At 41.9% G+C, this 20,176-nt stretch overlaps 1 protein-coding gene across 3 annotated transcripts in view; it reads left to right on the top strand.

Moving 5' to 3' along the window:
- The window catches only part of TXNRD1 (thioredoxin reductase 1), a 73,947-nt gene that overhangs the window by 19,189 nt on the left and 34,582 nt on the right, over positions 1-20,176 (top strand). For 2 of the 3 annotated variants that reach the window (XM_019489704.2, XM_006272981.4), the window contains exons 2-4: positions 5,037-5,227; positions 9,652-9,712; positions 14,545-14,654. In XM_019489704.2, the coding sequence (XP_019345249.1) occupies positions 5,037-5,227; positions 9,652-9,712; positions 14,545-14,654 (362 nt within the window). Of the gene's footprint in view, positions 1-1,570; positions 1,693-5,036; positions 5,228-9,651; positions 9,713-14,544; positions 14,655-20,176 lie in introns of those variants that run through there. The other variant, XM_019489705.2, reaches the window with a different exon arrangement.

The following is a 20,176-nucleotide window of genomic DNA, read 5'->3' as shown; positions in this document are numbered from 1 at the left end:
GCACGTAGAATGCCTGCCAAATGATTTGGAAACGTCTGAAGCCCCAGGTAGGGGTGGAGGATGTTTGCTAGTGGTAGGGCCACTTACAGTTCTTGACTGACTCATGGATTTGGAATTGATTTGGCTTGGAACTGAAAAGTTTTCCTTAAAAAAATGTTAAAAAATAAAACAATCAGGGGAGACACTGATCTAGCAAGTGGTTTTCCCAGGGACAGGGGATAACCACATTCCTGACATGGGGTAGTACCCGTGGAGGTAATGTATAGTTACCCTCCCACGTTCATTTCCCGTGGGAAGATCTTGGCTTTATGCCCACTTTATGGAAATGGGAGACTCCTCCCTAGCTTGTTCCTGCTGCCATACAGTTGAGGGCAAGCGAAACTCGGGGACATCCAAACCCCAAGCCTCCAGGCTTGGGCCTGCACACAGGATGCCTGCCAAATGATTTGGAAACATCTGAAGCCCCAGGTGGGGGTGGAGGATGTTTGCTGGTAGTAGGGCCAGTATGAGCCTTGAATGACTCATGGATTTGGAATTGATTTGACTTGGAACACAAAACATTTTGCTTAAAAAAAAATAAATAAAAAGTCAAGCAACGGACACTACCAAACGGACGGAGGGCTCTTCAGTCTGGGACATTTTTGGTCAAAGAGGAGGAAAACCTCCAGACCACTTGGATCTTTTCAGAGAAGCCCACCAAACTTTGGTCTTTCTCTCAACATTGAGAAGGCTAAAATGCTCTATCAGCCTTCCCTGCCCTGGGCCATGAATGTGACCCCCTTCCCCCAAATTACCATTGAGGGAAAGACCCTGGAGGTAATCAAGTACTTCCCTTACCTCGGCAGCCACCTCTCTCTGAGAGTAACCATTGATGAGGAGATACAGCACAGTATCCAGTTTGCAAGTGCCTCCTTTGAGAAATTTCTTCAGCATGTCTTTATTCATTGCATTCTCCAGAAAGACACCAGGATCGAGGTCTACAATTCAGTCAGCATCTCCGTTCTCCTCTATGAATGTGAAACATGGATGACCTACTGTCATCATCCCAAGGGCCTGGAGAGGTATCACCAACAATGCCACTGGAAAATCCTTTACATCAGATGGGAAGATCACTGCACGAACACTTGCATCCTTGCTGAAGCCAATGTTATCAGCACTGAGTTGGGATCCTTAGGTTCCAACTTTGCTGGACTGGACATTGTGTGTGGATGCCTGACTCTGAACTCCAAAAACAAGTGCTGTACTCATAGTGGCCAGAGGAAATGCTGCAAGGACACATTGAAGGCATACTTCAGGAAAATGGATGCCAGTATCAAGACTTGGGAGAAGCTGGTTGCTGGTTGCTGACCAGGTCTAATGGCACTACAGCTTCAATCAAGTGGCTGCCCATTTCAAGGTAAAGTGTGTCCCCTTGAAGCAGAGGAGAGTGGAGGAAGGAAAAGGAGAGAAATCCTGACCTATGGCCTATCCTACTCTTCAAAAAGACCTGCAACTTCTGCAGTTGGGTCTGTGACTCAAGGACTGGACTCTGAAGTCACCTCAAGACACAGCGGTGAACCATGATAAAGATCATCCTTGAATCAAAGGATTGCCACTAATGACCAAGAATCCTGGTTTTCTTGATTAAAAGAATTGCAAATTCTCTGATAGAAACCCCAGAATCCGTGATGAAAATGAAACACCACTATATATGTAGGTATCAATTAAACACAATGTTTTATATATCTACCATTTTAAAGCAATTTGAAAGCTTATCAGTGCCTCAATCACTAATGAAATAAATTCTAAATACCTATAAAGTTTAGTAATTGATTTTGGGTGTTTTATCATGGAAAATTGGAGCTCCCCCTTAGCTCACAGAACACATGTCCAGGGCCCTCACTCCCAAGCCACAGCCCCACATCTCTGCTGGTGCCCCTCGCTCTCCTTACAGCTTCCCAGGCCCTGCCAGTGCCCCTTACTACTCCCCTCACAGCCCCCCAGCCCTGCTGGTACCCTGTCCCGGTCCCTGCCAGGGTCCTGCGGCCCTGCATTCTGGCCCCAGGCCTCATGCACCACCTAGCTGGGAAGCAGCCCGAGCCCTGCCCAACTCACTTCCTCCCTATGGGGGCCTCAGCTCCACCTTTCCTTCCCACCAGACTTACCTGCAGGAGCTGCTCTCCAGGCTGCCTGGGGCCATGTACATGTATATGTATATGGCACCCCATGCCTGACCACCCTCCTCCTGCTCCCTCCAGCCCCTTGCAGGCTGGAACTCTGCCAGCCTGCAGAGGGCTCTTTGCAAAAGTGCAAAATCCACGTGCTTTTTCATTAAAATGAGAAAATCCATGTTTTTCTCGGGTAAGAGGGAAATCTACATTTTTGTCTCTTTTTCTGTGAGAAACAGAAAACCTGGATCCCTGCTGATGATGACGTACCCTGCAAATTTAGCTTCTCTATAGCATTAGGAGAAATTTGTAACTTCCTTAATTCCTATACTAATAGTTTAATCCATTCTGGGGCAAAGAGAGTTCTAATATTCCAATTTACAATGCATATAATGTGTTTAACTGCTATCTGATCATTATACATGATTATTTCAGTTTGTTAGGCTTGGTAAGTCTTGGACTGCAATCCCGGTGTATTAGTTTGGTTTGCTGTACTATTTTTGTAATAAGTTTTGAGTTCAGTGACTGGTTAGGTGAATCCACCCTATCTAACTGATTAGAATGCTATGCTGTGGCTTGCTGGACTGTTAGGATATCAGCAATTCTACCCTGCTTTGGTTACCCTTCCAAGGTTCACAAACTTGGACTGCTTGGATTTGACGCTGAGTTTGTCCTCTCCTAGACAGACTCATCTGAAGAGGCTATGGAAGCACTGTCTTCCTTACTTTGAGGTCAGAGGTAGTCTCCAGTTCCCAAGTTGGGGGCATAAATACTTTAAAAAACGTGACCCCTTGCCTCAAATGCTTTCTTGCATACTTAGGGTTCTAGATTGGCTGGGACAGTCCTGGATTTTGGTGGCTGGTCCCAGTTGGCCAGGGAAAATTTAAAATGAGTGTCCAAATGTGGGGCACTGAGGCAGAGTGGAAGGACCATGGACATGCAGTGCCGAGGTTTCACATTGTCCCCTACAGTCATCCTATACATACTGGTTACTCCACCTAGGAAAGCCAGGCTTCCTTTGATCACATACACTTTTGATACCTGTTTGATTGTAGTTACTTTTGTGAAGAACAGTTTTCTGTGTTTATTTTTAATATTCTGTATGACTAAAATCCACACCTGGAAAATTGAGACAGTCTGGAAATAATTCAGTAATTTCAGTTGTGTTGGAGGCAGTGTGGGCTAATGAACAGAGCAATGGATTAGGATTCAAGAGATCAGGATTCTGTTTTCAGCTCTGCTTGATGACCTTGTGCAAATCACTTGGTCACTCTGTGTCTCAGGATTCCCACTTTTATAAATATCAGGTTAATAGAACTCACCTCCTGTGCAAAACACTGTGATGAAAGATGTTGTATATATTAATTAGTATGATAGCTTCCATAGTGAGTACAATAATTCCAAGTGGCAGTACAGGAAGTCCAGGTATGTGGATCATCTTAGACAAGTGACACTGAAGTTTAAGGACTTGCCACTTCATTTGCGTAGGCCACCTTGGACATGCTTCTATAATTATATATATACACAGTACTTTTATCATCTTAAAACAAGTCATGCTGAAACTGACTTTGCTTTGAAATGGCTACATCTAATAGGTCACGGAAAGTTTGGTAGTATAATGTTTTGTATTTTTTTAAATTTGTAATTTGTTTTATATTATTTCTATACAAATATATTGCATGCATATATTAGTACAACTAAAATAGAAAACACTGTACTAAAATTACTTGTATTATTACTAGATTATGGTTTTAATAATTATATGAAACTTTTTTAGACTATTGATATTATAGTAAAGAGCTATAACATTTCTATATTTGTTTATTTTAACTAGGCTGATTTAGTTTACAGTAAAATCGAATGGGAGACAAATGTTAACAAAATACTGAAGTATTATTAGTAGTAAATACTGTAAATAAGAAAAGGTATAATTTGAAGTTTATGAACTATTAAATTAATTGCCACAGTCTTGTTCTGTATTAGGCTTGTGTGACTTATATTGTGAATACTTAGGAAACATTTCAGATTATCATATGCTTTATTTACCTCTCAAAACATATCCCCTGTAGCACTAATTAGAGCAGCATGGCTAAATCCCTGAATGCCTCATTGAAAACATCCCAGAGCTGTGTAGGAAAAACAGTACATTGAAGGCTGAAGACTATCTAGGAAGGTTCATGCTTAGACAATAGTTACAGGGGTTTAGGTTGTAGCCGTGTTGGTCTAAGGACATAGGCAGACATGGTTCCTTGGGTGAATTTGATATCTTTTATTAGACCAACCCAAATAGTTGGAGAATAGTTATTAAGCAAGCTTTCGGGTTCAAAAACCCTTTGTCAGGCTAAGGAAGTTATTGCTTGCTTAATAACTATTCTCCAACTATTTGGGTTGGTCTAATAAAAGATATCAAATTCACCCAAGGAACCTTGTCTGCCTAGACAATAGTTAGTAATCCTGCAATGATATTTGCATAGGTAGACCCCTTTAATGAGACTCCACAAGGATGCTGGATCTTCCTAGACAAATCCAAGTGCAAAATCTGGACCACAGCCATGTTTTGCATGGCAAAAAATGTGTTTCTGTAGGGTTATCCATAACAAGATGTGGAGTGAATTCCTGGCCCAACTGAAGTCAATGGGAATTTCACCATTGACTTTTATTGGTCCAGGAAGGAGGCTGTGATTCAACTTTGTTTGATGTTGGCTGGGGAGCATAGAGAGCAATGAAATGAAGTGTGAGGTAACTAACATTAGATTTCTTTTTTTACATTTTTAAAGAAAAGTCATTAATTTAACTTCATCTGTACTTCTTTATCAGGGCGTTATCTTTATCACAAACCATTTTGCAATTCTGTCTCTGATTATTCCACTTTGTTTTCATTTCTTATAGCAAAAGAAGATTTTCATCAAGTAACACAGAATACAAACAATGGGAGAGCCATTACAGCTTCCAGAACAGAAGCTAGCACTAAATCCAGTACTAAAAGTAAAGATGCAGAATTGATTTTGCAGATACAGTCCTACATAGATAAAAACACTGTGGTGATCTTCAGTAACACAACATGCAGTCTTAGTACTAAGGTAATATTTTAAGTTTTCCAGCAAAGGGGTACAGGGTTTGTCATGTCTTATGAATTCTGTTTCCTTGATTTCTCTGGATGCCATTTCAGTCTGGATGCCATTTCAGCTCACATAAATCCACTTTCCTAGAGACATATGCAGGATTACAGTCTTGAATATTGGTTTCTACACTTTTTCCTTTCAAAAACTTTTAATTCTTTTCCTTCCACATAAAGGATCTGTCCAGTTTCTCTTCTGTGGGTGGATCCTACCTGCAGCTGCTACTCAGTTTGTTTTTGGTGACAAATACCTAGTCCTGACCTTGGCCCTCAGTATAAGTATTTAAGCATGTACCTAAACTGTTTAAATTGCACTTATTTTAATGGGATGTACTTAAGCCTCTGCTGGAGACTGCATGTGTATGCTGAACTGCTTTACCAGGCCATCTTAGATGTTCTCTACCTAAAATGAAACTGTAAAGACTAGATCTGTCTTTTTATACCATTCCTGTCACTAGTTCCTAATCCTAGATTGCTTTCTTTCCTGTTAGCTTCCATGGGCTTTTGCTCAAATGGGTAATATGAAATTTCTTACTCCAGTGGGCGAATCTTTTGGGCGAAGACGGAAGTGACAATTTTTGCCTAATCTGGCCCCTGGAAGTGCTCTACAGCTGTGACCAAACAGAACTTCACAGACGCAAAACACTTTAAAAGGGCCCAATCCTGCAAAAATCTGAACCCTCATGAAGATGTTTCAAAACAGCATCTTCTGTAACTTGTCTCTGCCTGCCTCCCAGCTTCCAAGCTATTTTCAGAATGGGAGGGGAGGAAAGGAGCAGAAGGAGTTCAGTCTGGAGTTTTTTCAGCCCTTACTGGAGAGGGGGCTCCAATTCATCCCCCCCATCCTCTAGTGTTGGCTTGGGGAACGCCTAGAACGAGCTCCCTCTGCTCCTTTTCCCACCATCCCTTCTGAAAACAGAGACAGGCTTGGAGGGAGGAAGGGCCATTGCTAAGGGAAACTGGCTGCGGGCTTGTAGCCAGCAGCTGATTTTCCCCACCCTCTGCAGAATGAGCAGTGAACTTCTGTTTGGTCCAGGGGATCGTTGTAATTCAAAATGATTCCTGCAAAGTGCTGTGAGTTAAAGTGGGGAGCTGCACTTCTGTCTGCACCCTTTTTTCTTCTTTCAGTGTTCCTACTTCACCTTGGTTCTGTAATTGCACTGCTCTACTATTTGGGGCTTCTTTAAAAGTTCCTAATTTATGTCGTTTGCCTTAGCAGGAAATAGAACTGTCAGATTCTACCCTTTTATGTTAGTTTCTACCCTTTTCAGGTATCCATTTGGTTTGATTAATTGAGGATTATTATTTTTTTAAAAGCTGACAGCTTGTGTTTTTCTAGCATGGCTAACTTGTTTCACACTTACTCAAGTCGAGAAGTTCACAGGAGAAAATTCACGCCTCCATATATTGCCTCTTGTAATAAACTTCCTTTGTGTGTATATATACCTCTACACATTAGTTGTGGTAGTTTTGGAGTGATGTTAATGGTAACATCTATTTATTGTGCTCTTATTTACCTACAGTTTTGCATATGCCTTTGTTTTATTTGCTGTTAGCTCAAGCAGTTTCTGCTTTTTTCTCAGACTTCAGGAAGGGTACTTGGTACCCGACAGCTTGTCTGTATCCCTCCCAACTATACATTTAGTCCAATACAAGATATCACCCACAAAAATCCTTGCCACTTACCCATTAATTGCACACTTCTGTTCTAGTATATGTGATAAAGAGGGAGTTCACATGGTCTCAAAGGAGAACAAGTTTTATTTCAAACTAATAAATAATGTTTTTAAGGTGATGGGCATTTTAATATTAGCCTCAAGGCCAGATCTCCATTGGTAAAAGATCCATATTAAAGCTCAGCTGTTTTATTTTAAAATGAATGTGAACTCAAGTAATCCATTTTAGGGGCCAACCATACTTCCATTCAAGTAAAGCTTCACTTTAGTTGGAGAAGTATGAGGCCTTCAGGCCTTAAAAGCCACTAGATAGTGCTAGTACAGTACAGGTAGTCATCAGATTTGTGACACAATTGGTTCCTGAAAACCGTGTCTTAAGTCGAAATGTTGTAACTTGGAATCAATTTTCTCATAAGAAACAATGTTATAAATGGGGATTGGTTCCTGAACCAAGGCCCAATACCCTATTTTCACTAAAAATACCCCAGAATTTTGTACTTGATCAATTGTAGATGAGTAATATAGCTACATTAATGTATTTATATTGTAAATAGCAATCATATTGACTTGGAAGGACTTCTTTGAGGTGACTTTGCTGGACTTTTTGAAAGGTTCTTGGTTGGACTTTTTGAAGGGTTCTTGGCTGGAGGCCTCTCAGGAGTCTTGGCTGCAGGTTTTCCTGGAGTCTTGTCTGCTTTTTTAAAGAAAGTATCCAAGGAAGTTTGGACAGATGTTCTACAGGGAGATGAGCGACTCAGTGAACTTGTTCACTGGTGTGGCGTTGCATCGGATCAAGCATTGTAAAGTTGAAACTGATGTCATAAAGTTGAAATAGGGTGTTAATTTATAAACGTTGTAACTGTGAAATGTAAGTCGAGGACTGCCTGTACAATTAAATTATGGCACTTCACTTCCTGTAGTGAGTAGTCAAATGAAACTTTATAATGGATAGGTAAAGTATAGAAGCATAGAAAAGTAGGTCTTGAAGCAACCTTGGGAGTTCATTTAGTGCCCCCCCCTTCAAGGCAGGATCATCCCTATCTAAACCATCCTGGACAAGTTTTTGTTTAACTTGTTCTTAACCATTTTGGAAACAACTCTGTCACACAACTAGCAGGCACAATGCCTGAAACTTCAAAAACTTCCTAACTTGCCACAAGAAAAGCGGTGGGGATAGAATAAACTTCTGATTTTTCCAAAGTGTTGGTTTGATGGCAAGGCGTTAACAGTAGGGAAGAAGTTAAATGGCACTTTGAACTTTGGTGATCACCTTTCTTTTTATGGTGTCATATTTAATGCACACCTTATTTTAATACTTAAATTTATTATTTATATTATTACAATGTCTAGGAACCCTCATTGTGGGCCAGGATCTCATTATGTCACACATGATACTAACACAGAAAGAGAAAGATGATCCTTGTCACTGACAGCTTACATTCTGAAGATAAGCCAAGGAAGCACATAGAAGCAGACAGAAGGGGGAGTACAAGGAAACAATGAAATGATAATGGTCAGCATGACAGGCAGTGGTCTTGACAACTGATTGGCTGCTGGTATGCTGCAGAGGAATTGCAGAAAAGAATAGTTTTAAATAGGGATTTGAAGGAAAATAACAAAGTAGTTTTGCAGATGGTTACATGGAGTTCTTTTAAAGTGTTAAGGACCAGAGGTTGGTGGTGCTTCAGCATGAAGGGGACCCTTTAAAAATTTTGAAAAAGTGGGTGATGGATGCAGGCATACTGGGCTAATCTGAGGCAGGAGTCCTCTTCTATATACTAAATGAGACGTTTATAAGTATGGTAAGGAAGGGGTGGGAAGGGCATTGAAAGTAAGAGCAGGTCGCTTACATTTGATGTGATTAAAAGGGGGAGCTGACAGATGTAGAGAGGGGAATGACATGATCGAAGTGACAGGCTGGGAGAATAAGCTTTCCAGCAGCCTTCTCACTAGATGAGAGAAGGGAGAAATTGCAGTTGTCATTCTTGTCAAACTAATTTTGAATATGTTAGCAAAAATCTACATTGGGCCTTAATTTGCCAATTTTAAGCCGATAGGGCTGGTTTTTAATGGGATTTAGAGGACATATCAAAGTGATGTGATCTAGTTTGTCCCTGAGTTCAATTTGCCTCAGGCAGGTGAGCATAGTGGAGAAGAATTCCAGAGAGCAATTTACAGTTTCCTGATGCCATCATCAGGGTAGAATTTATGCCAGCATCAGCATGACTTGGAACAACTTTGGAACTGTTCTAATTTACCTTATTGGCATATGGTGTTTAAGACAAGTCAGTGGGATCACTTAGGCAAGTAAATTCTTTCTAATGGGAGTAAAGGGTTCTCAGTCAGTCCAAGAGAGAGTCTCAAGGATGTTTAGGCACATTTAACGCCTGTCAAAATAATTTAAATGGGAATTAGGCCCTTAAGGAGGAGTTAGGCACCTAAACACCTTTGAAAATCAGAGTCTAAATGATTTGCCTAAAGCCACTGATTGAGACTGTAGCAGAATCAGGAAAAAGCCCCCCGAACTTTGAAATTATTCCCTACCCTTTCTTCTATAGTGCCTCTTGTGGGAAGATTCTCAATGGCCCAATGAAAATAATATAGATTATCCTCTTACTGAAGGGTAATAAGTGCTCCAGTAGGGGAGAAAAAGAGAGATGTCACTTTTCTGTAACTTTCTATTAATATTTATGCATTCTTTTTTATGTAGGTGAAGGAGCTGTTCAAATCTATGAAAGTTCCCTATTTTTCACTTGAACTAGACCAAACTGGTAAGGCTTTTTTTGTTTCCATTTGAGTTGCCTGTATGCAAAGAAAAGTTAGTGACAAGCTGTAAATAACTTAGTCTTTCTTAATATTTCCTGTGATTTACTTCCTCCTTGTCTGCTTCTAAGGCCAGTCTTATCTGTCAGTTATGGTAAAGAGATGTTCTTGTGAAATCTGTGAATCATTTCTTTTCTTCCTGAGAACTGTAGAGTTAACTTTGTCTAGCAAATTAAAACTACAGTACCAAATGGTATCCAGATGGTTACTTTTATTTGTCATGTTTCAATTATACCAAATTTAAACTGTATTAGATTTGCTGACTTGTTCATTCCGGGCTCAGTCTGTGTCAAGAGACAAATATGACTGTAAGTTAACTTTATACTTCCTGTGATCCAGGGGGAGTAAAAATTTAAATTGGCCCTTGGCACAGGTTAGAGTAGCCACAGGGATGCACTAATTTAAGTTGTTTTAGGCAACAATGACCGGGGATCAGTAGCTGTATTGTGGCCCCATTCAATCCAGCCTTGACCTGCATCCCCTGAAATGTCTCAGGTACAAGAACCAGTGATATAAACCCAACAAAATTGCCTGTTTTGGCCCTCTTGAGGTCACTTTACTGCTTCAGCAAGACAAAGTGACATTAATGGGGCCAAAGATGTGGCATTCTGATTCATCAAGGCATCCATGCCTCTGAATTTGGCCCATTGACCATGTTATAGGTGTGTGTGTGTTGTGTCGCCTTTGGGAACATGGCATTTAGCCAGAATTCTTAATGAATTGAATTGAATTGGGCCATTGACCCCAATCTCTTGGAGTCTGAGATGATATAACCAGTATCACCAAGAAACCAAAAGACTAGTGTAAAGAAAGTAGCATAAGCACAAACAAGTATTATAGTGTGAGGTGTTTGTTCTTAAAATCCTCATGGCAGCTACTTTTCCAATCAAATTATTTTATCAAAAAATCTTGCTGGAGCAAGGTTATCTTTTGTTGACGCTGACTTAATGGGTGATTGCACTTGCTGCTTTGTGATTTGGAAATTCCTAGCTAGATCAGCAAAGACCTTTGCCCTGAAATGCAGTTCTTAGAGCTGGGCAATGCATACCTTAAGGGTATACGCCTACTACACTTGTGCCTTCTCTCCAGTAGGTACTTGGAAATCATTCTCCACGTGGGCACTCCGTTTGAGAATAAAAGCAACTCAATTCTGAAATAATTTCTTTGCCCACCAGACGTGTAAGTGGTAGAGTTTGTACCCTGATTAGGAATTCCCTTCTCAGCCTCACCCCACCTCACCTGTGGAGGACACTGCTGCTGGTGGGGAGGGAGGGAGGGAGGAAGGAGGTGTCAGCACAGCTGGCAGCAATTTAAAAACCTGAATTCAGCAGCGAAAAAACAGCTGTGGGGGCAGGTGAGGGGGTCAACTTCCTGGATGCTGGGCTCCTTGAGTTCTTCCCCCATAGCAACAGTGTCTCCCATGGCAGGGGGTGAGGTCCTCACTCTCCTGCATCTGAAGCTGGGTGCTCCACTGCCTCCATTCCAGCATTTTTGAGATGGGGCCTTAGTGTAAATGAGAATCAGGACTTCAGCATTTTAGGACCTGAACGTACAAGGAAGCTCCCACAAAATAAGCTAAGGTTTGTGGTTTTAAAGCATAAAAGCTTTCACACCAACTTCCTTCCTCAATGTTCTTATTTCATATTAGGTGTGCCTTTTTTGCAATTCAGCTAACTCAAGTTTCAAAATGGACTACAGCATACAAAGGCATAATGCAGAATAAGAGTGTCCCTATAGGAGCCTGCTATGGAAAAACTATTCCAAGCAATTTTCCTGGGTAGATGAGCCCTTCTTCCCTTTTACTGTTCATTTTGCATTTTAATTTGATTTTAAATAATACCATAGGTAGTTTGGTACTTTTTATAAAATCAGATACTGCCTGGTTCATTGTGGAGGGGTGTGGAGCATGGGGTCAGTTCCTTGTATGAACTTACCTTTGCTTCCCTTAGCAGAAACAGCCTCTGTCTACCCTGTGGTAGCTCAGGAGTTACAATGAGGCTTGGGCTCCATCCCTTATCTGCTGGGCCCAGCAGATTTGTCCAGAAATACAGGACCAACAGCACATGCTGCATCCATTTTAAAGGGGAGCAAACTGCTTCACTTGCTCTAGGAGCACTAGGAGGAATTTGGGTGGAATGAATTGCCTCATGGTTCCCTCTCTACTCACCCAGTACAAGGTCATGTTTTTAAGGCCATAGCCTGTCCCACAGTGATGTTAACATGAACATATGTTTAGTGATTGGTGGTAGAGGAAAAGCAGTTTCAGATTTTCCTTAATATTAATTAGAGATTGCCACATGCAACTTAACCTTCTGTCCCAATAAGTTTTTCATGGAATTTCTAAACTGTTCTGGACTACATCTTTAGTTGGTGGGTGTATTAACATGATTTCATTGAAGTTGCACTGATTCTTACCAGCTGTGAACATTGTCTCAAATGACATCTGTTTCAGAAAAGGATCCAAATCTACGTGTTGGATTCAAGGTCCATTTATAGGTATTGCCCTGAAAGAGTCTGTTAGTCTTTGTGGAAAAAAATATTGATTCACAATCTGTGGGCTGTTGTAATTACCGTTAATGAAAGAGATTGTACCGAGTGTTTGCAAGAGCTAACACGTACAGAACCACTTTTTTGCTTTGTCATTCTGTCCCTGGCAGATTGCCAAATGCAGCAAGGGAGAGGCTTCTGGCATTCATGACCTGCACACACGACTCTTTAAATTTCTGCCAGCTTTTATGGCTGCCCTGGGGTTTTGGGGCTATGGTTAAGGCTATGAATTTATGACAAAGATCTACTGGTAGATATCTGAGGTAACTAGAGTCATTTATACAAGATCTATCTTGACCAGCTAATAGATCGTTGTCAAATTTAAGAGCATAATTTTAGGTGAGCATTCTTGAGGTTGTTTAAAAGGAATGGAATGTGAAGATTCATGTGTTTTATGTGTCCACAGGAGGCTGGGGTTTTTTAGTAGTGTATTGGGGAAAATGTTCTGCCTTGTACAAATTATAGCTAGTGTTCAAAATCTGTGTCCTCACTTTCCAAAGATATGTATTGGTTCCTACTCTTCTTTTTCCCCATATTAAAATATGTTAAGATTTCAATTCTAGGCAATTATTAAGTATCAATATTTGTAATGATTTTTCATCTTCAGAGCACTTTACAATTATTAAACACTTATTTTTCAAAAAAAACCCTTGAGAGGTAAGTGTTACCAGTTGGTTAAAGAGCAGAAAACTGAAGTAGCAAGGTTGAGGCCTAGTTTACAGGAAGCCTTCCCTTTTGTATCCATGTGTACAGGTGCGTTTCTACTATGGGGTGGGCAAAACGCGGCCCAGGGGTCAGATGTGGCTCGCCAGGCCATTCTATCCAGCCCGTGGGGCCCCTAAAAAATTTAGAAAATGAATATTAATCTGCCCTGGGCTGCCTGTCATGTGGCCCTTGATAGCTTGCCGAAACTCAGTAAGCGGCCCTCTGCCCAAAATAATTGCCTGCCCCTGTTCTACTATCTGTAGTCTTGACCTGATGTATGTGCACAGACTAATAATAGGTGTTTTCCTAGCCCTCTGCATGTGACTATTAGAGTTTGCACTTCATATTAAGCATTAAATAAGCATAGTATTTGTCCAATTGAATAGCATGCTCCTCTTCCTAATGAAAATTGAGGTCTGTGTAGGTTAGTCAAGGTTACAGGAAGAGTCAAAGTCAGAGCTTGTAATAGGACATAAAAAGTGACAGACTCCCAGTTGTGGATGCAGACCTTGATTTTTTTTTTTCTTTCAGTGCTGTGCCAAGTCATAAATCTCTATGATTAGAAAATACAATTTTCTTTTTGTGTTAATTTGTTATACAGAGCTTTTCTGTGGGCAGATTTTTCACAGTGATGCATGACAACTTTTGCCCAGTCTTCTGAAAAAATACTCCCCAAAACTGACTTTCATCCTATGAAATTGTCTTTTTTTCCAGTAGAGAACTGAATCACAAGATAACACATGACGCTTCATAGTGGAAAAGGTTTCTGAATTTGAACTTATGTGAAGCAAAACTGCCTGTAACATCAATAAATTAAATTGAAGGGAAAGTTTTGAGGGAAACAATTAAAAGAGAATGACACAAAACTTTGAATACAGGAGGCAAGAGTTTTTGTGGACAGTATCTTTTATTAGACCAGGTGCATGGTTGGGATAGGTTAGACAAGTTTTTAGGTATAGCAAGGAAGGGTACTGTGATGCCCGAGAACTTGTCTAAATTTATCCCAACCATGCAGTTGGTTCAATAAAAGATGTCACCCACAAACTCTTACTTCTCACATATTTCCTGGACTATCACACTTACAATGTTGCTTCAATACTAACAACATTTTAAAGCAGTTTTCATTAAATGTTAGCGTGAAAAACTACTAGTGAGACGGCTTTTTCTGTTATGCTGAGGCAAAAAGGTAAATAGTCATATTTTTCCTTTAAAACTGAAGGTTAGAAGTGTAATCACAGAATATCTAATTTCTTTCCAAGTATAGTGTTAAACTGGTAGGGGGTACTGAAATTCTAGCTGATCACTTTATAGGATTTCCTCAAAAACAGAAATAAAGCGAGTCATCCTAACATTGCAAATGACTCATCATTTGCCTTAGGAAACATTCCCTTGAAACAGGCATGCAGTTCATGAGGAAGTAGACTACAATTCTTGTGAAACAGAAAGCCACACCTCTAAGTGATTTCAGTTCACAGTGGCAGCCTTCATAAAGGAAGACATCACAGACTCTTTCATATTTATATTACAGAGAATGGACAGAAGCTGCAAGAAGCACTGTATCAACTGACTTTGGAAACTTCAGTACCAGTTGTATTTGTGCAACAACAGCAAATAGGAAACTATAGCAAAACTTTAAAGGTAGGCAAAAATACCTTTGGGTTTGTGGGGTTTTTTAGATTTGAAAATATTTTTTGATATACATGCAGACTTTCTTTTAACATTAAGTAGTTCAGAAGGGATGTATCTTAACCGGGTGTACAATCAGGTTTTACAGATGGTAAACATGCATCCAATATTGCTAGATGGGGAACAGGTTCAAGTATATCGGGGTGGGCTTTAGGGACAGAGCTGTGGCAAAGAAGCGCTTTGTGGACACTAACCAGAAAAGAATGATCCAATACTTTTAATACATTTTCATGAAATGCTTTCTCCATTAGCTTCTCTGAAATGATCATGAGTTTGAGAACCTTTTTAATGTATATGATGCAAAAAAGTATTATTCTTAAAGAAAAAATAATAACATGGCTTACACAAAATGGTCTCAAAACTTTCCCCAAAGTATGTAGTAGAAAAGGGGTGGGCAATTATTTTGGCTGGTGGGTCACTTAATGAGTAAATTGAGGACTGCACACACACAATCTTTCAGAAGACATCATTTTAACAAATTTATAAATAAAAAAATTATATACTAATAATCAAACATCTATAATAATACATTTTATTTTTATTTCAAAAGAATATTTTTGTCCTGATTTGTTTTTTTGAGTGGTATATTTAGAGGCAATTGCATAATAGCTAGAAATAAAGTCTTACTCTTATGTATTGGGTGTCTGGGGGAGTTGGGTGTGCACTGTATGTGGGTGTGTGTGGGGGAGATGGGTGGGGAGGCTGTGTGTATGTGTGTGTGTGTAAGAGGGGCACATGTGTGGAGGGGCTACTTGTGCACTAGATCCTGGGAGTCAGCCTAATGTGATGGGAGAGGAGTGGGGGGCAGGGGGCTTGTGCAGCAGAGCTTGCCCAGGTGGTGCAGAGTAGGTGTAGGTGTTTCTGCCTACCCAGTCCAGCCCACGGTGCAATGCATGAGGGCGAGCCCCGCCTGCTTTAGCCCTGGGTAGCCCATGCCACACTGCCTGCCTGCACTTGCCAATGGTCCTGGCCAGCGTACACAACTTCCCAGCAGGGCTTCTGCCTGGGTTGAGCCCCACCTGCTCCTGCTCTGGGCAACCCGTACTGTGCTCCCACCCACACCTGCCCATGGCCCTAGCTCTTGCCCTGCCAGTACACACAGGAGAACTGCTGCATCTGCCTGGGTACTGCTCGGTTCTCCCTGACTCCAGTGGCTCCTCCTCCTCCCTCCCCTGCTGCGGTGCTCTGGGCAGTAGGTAGCACGGGGAAGTGGCAGCAGCTGTGAGGGTATGTGCCAGACACCACATGCCCAACCAGGCAGGGAGGAAGCTGTAGCTGGGAGGTTTCTTCCTCAGTTCATGGGGTTCTGGCTCATGGCTGCCTTCTACCCACTTGGCCACCCACAAGTTGCTGCTCATTTTGCCAGGCTCATTTTGCTACTTGGAAGGTAGCTAGGAGCTGGAACTGGAGCTTCATGTGCTGGGGCAGAAGCTGCCCAGCTGTAGCTTCCCCTCCGCCTGGTTGGGCATGTGGTACCTGGCATGCATCCCCACCGCTGCTTCCCCCTGCTCCTGGATGCTCAGGGTGGCGCAGCACGGGGACTGGAGGAGGAGGAAGAGCTGATGGAGGCAGGGGGAGCCAAGCAGTACCTGGGCAGCTGCAGCAGCAGTGGGAGCAACCCCACTGGGAAGCTGTGCATTCTGGCTGGGGATGGGGTCAGTCGGGCCAGTAGCAGGCACGGGGCAGGTGCAAGCATGAGCACGGTGTGGGCTGCTTCAGGAGTGAACGGGCAGGGCTCGGACCCATGTGGCTTCGGGCTGTATTTTCCCTGCCCCTGTACTAGAATCTCTTCTTGCAGTGTATGTTTCTTTCAGCAATAATGCTTGCTGGTCATCTGGTAGCTTGTTTTATATCCATCCTCACACAGGGCCATCTCCATCAACCAAACAAAAGGATGGGTTTTAGAAGCATGAGGGATGGAGAGAAATAGCACGCTTAAATTTAAAATGTAGTTTTTATAAACAGGGCAGTGTGAAACAGAATATTGCCCAGTAGAATAAATGGTCCTTTTCAAGCTTTTCAGACAGAAGCAAAAAACTGGAACCTGAGTAAAGCTCTATGTTGCAAAAGGGGACTTCAACCTGATGTTGTACAGTTTTTTCAGGTTGCAAGTTAGTTGTTTGGACACACACAATGCTGTTAACACCTCTGTTTTCTAGGATTAATTTTCATTTTAAGATGGTGCTTATGATTAGAAAGAAACATTTAGTGGGTTGAAATGTTGTTTTCTGAGGCCAGGTATACATACTGATCTTTTATCGGCATAACTGCATTGGTTCAGGGAGCAATTAGGCACGATCTCAGACTCGCATAGCTGGCCCCTACCATGGATGCAGGGTTTTTTTAACACTATTTATTAGCAAACCAAACTTATCAAATAAGATTTAAATATAGAGCAATCCCCTCAAATTTGGACAGCTTTTATCTTTTACCATTTGTGCTTCCTTAATTTAAGTCAGTGCTCACAGAAATGTCTTGTGTTCTTCTATTCCTTTCAGTTTCTGACAGTTCCTTTACATTCAGTCGATGTTAAACTATTGTGTTTTTCATCTCTATTTGTAACCTGCTTAATAATTTACCCCCTCTTTTTCTTTAGAACTTTGCATAATACAAAGACCAGGATCTTCTATTCATCTTGGCTTTTAGATTTCAAATTCATTCCACAGTGGATGTAGTTATACCAACTAATCTACATTTTTGCTGATGTAGCTTATTTCTCTTGGGAGGCCAATATAGCTAAGTGAGCAAAGTGTTCCTAGCGTAGACAAGGCCTAAGTAAAGAGATGTTGATTTGCCTTGAGGCTAGCAGGCTGAAAATCTAGTGTATAATGGGAAAACTACTTTCAACCTTAATTAAGGAGGCATTTTCATCCCTCCCCAATGCATTGTTTGAACACCAGATCTGTTCAGTGTGGGAGGCAGGCTGGTACTAGGATATTTTGTGTAAGGTGAATATTGACTCTGTGAAGAGCTGGTACTCTGGCTGAATGATAATTGACATAGAGTTTTGGAGGAAAAGGATGCTTGAATGATTTGTCACATAAATGCTACCATATGAAGAAATTAACATGCTATTTGCATACTGTGTTTTGGGGTAGGATGTAGCTGTAGCTATTTAGTCTTTACTTCCTGGTGTTGTTTTGCATATTAGTATTTATTTAATGTTTCTTTATGTGTTCTTATGTACTTTGACAATGGAAGTAACATCTCTATGTAGTTCAAACAGGCAAATCAACACAGCTATGCATGACATATAATTATAGTAGTGAATTGCTTTAAGAGAACAGCTTCTAAAAAATTTCAGGTGTTACTCTTGCCTCCTGAATTCTCCTGCCAGTGTTTGCAGTGTCTCTGCTGGATTTTTATCTATTTTTTCTCTCTTTGTGATATGAGAGAAACAAGCAAAAGAAGGGATCACCCACTGACTGAGTATAGGCCATGTCTTCTCTGTTGGGTCTGTGCAGAAGACAATGGGTGTAAAAGGTTGCTTATCATTCCCCCTCTGATAATATAAAATTATTTACTATGCCATGTCATCTTTACTGTGAAGCCCTTTATCTCACCCCACCTTTAGGATATCTAAGGGCACCCATAGCCAAGGGTCATGACAACATGGCTCAGTTGGAGCTGAACTGAAAGGGTGGGTGTATCAGGGCAATGCATCAGCAGTCTGAACTGGTATATTCACATGTGGGCTACCCATTAGTTTTTAAGGTAGGCTCTTCAGTCCTTACCAAATGGGGCTGAAACCTCATTTTCCCCACAATATGATTCTGAAAAAGAAGTTTCTATGATGGACATTTGCTGATCTTTCTAGGGATGCCCTCCCCAATTATTTTATCTCAGGGACCGGATCAGCTGAGCCGGTAGGAAATAACAGTAGAACTGCATAAAAAACTCTTGCTAAATGCAGAAGCAGAACAAACGGAATGGGTATGGAAAACTCCTTTTAGTTTGTTTTTTAGTTTCTTTAATGTTTCTTGCTCACATTAATCATACATATTGAGGGCTATAGATTGTACAGAAAGGACAGGTCGGGGAAGAAAGGGGGGGGGTTGCACTTTGTCATTGAGCAATATACATCAACCCTCATCAAGACAGAATCCAAGGTTGAGGAAGTAGAAGGATTGTGGGTTAGGCTACATGGGGGGCAAGGAGAAAGGGATTTGGTGGTAGGGGTCTGCTACAGACCCCCACACCAAGGGGAAGAAATAGATGCGGGGCTCCTGAGGCAACTCTCGGAGACCATAAAAGCTAAAGAGGCAGTAGTCATGGGGGACCTAAACTACCCGGACATCTGCTGGGAGACGCAGACAGCAAAGTCTCACTGCTCACGCAGGTTTCTAACCTGTGTACAGGACCTCCACCTGACACAGGAGGTACATGGTCCCACTAGGGGGAATGCCATACTGGATCTGGTATTGGCAACAGGGGATGACATGGTAGGGGACCTCCAGATCGGTAGCCATTTGGGAGACAGTGATCACCTAATAATAGAATTCAACATAAGACGTCGAGTGGGTAAGGTAACTAGTAGGGTGAAAGTGCTAGACTTTAGGAAAGCTGATCTCAATGCACTCAGGCGATTAGTCAAGGACGCACTGCAGAGTAGGAGTTTTGAAGGGATGGGAGCCCAAGAAGAGTGGCTGTGCCTTAAGGAAACGATCCTTCGGGCACAAAGCAAGACGATCCCCGAGCGAGGCAAAAGAGGGAAAGGGGTCAGGAGGCTTCCATGGCTGACCAGAGAAATCCAGAGCAGCCTAAGGGCCAAAAGGGGAGCACATAAAAAGTGGAAACAAGGTGAGATCACTAAAGATGAATATACCTCCTCTGCTCGTGCTTGTAGGGAGGCAGTTAGACGGGCCAAAGCTACCATGGAGCTGAGGATGGCAACCCAAGTAAAAGACAACAGGAAATTGTTTTTTAGATATATAGGGAGTAAAAGGAAGGCCCAGGGAGGAATAGGACCCCTGCTAAATGAGCAGAAACAATTGGTGATAGACAGGGGGGACAAGGCTAAACTCCTCAACGAGTTCTTTGCCTCAGTGTTCCTAAGTGAGGGACACGACAAGTCTCTCACTGGGGTTGTAGAGAGGCAGCAGCAAGGCACCAGACTTCCATACGTAGATCCTGAGGTGGTGCAGAGTCACTTGGAAGAACTGGATGCCTTTAAGTCGGCAGGCCCGGATGAGCTCCATCCGAGGGTGCTGAAGGCACTGGCCGACATCATTGCAGAGCCACTGGCGGGAATATTCGAACGCTCATGACGCACGGGCCAAGTCCCGGAGGACTGGAAAAGGGCTAACGTGGTACCCATTTTCAAAAAGGGGAGGAAGGAGGACCCGGGCAACTATAGGCCAGTCAGTCTCACCTCCATCCTTGGTAAAGTCTTTGAAAAAATTATCAAGGCTCACATTTGTGAGAGCCCAGCAGGGCAAATTATGCTGAGGGGAAACCAGCACGGGTTTGTGGCG

This window comes from Alligator mississippiensis, chromosome 4, assembly GCF_030867095.1.
Source record: "Alligator mississippiensis isolate rAllMis1 chromosome 4, rAllMis1, whole genome shotgun sequence".
In the NCBI taxonomy this organism is placed as follows: domain Eukaryota; kingdom Metazoa; phylum Chordata; order Crocodylia; family Alligatoridae; genus Alligator; species Alligator mississippiensis.
Note: the sequence above shows the minus strand (reverse complement) of the source record. Positions and strands in the feature narration are given on the sequence as shown.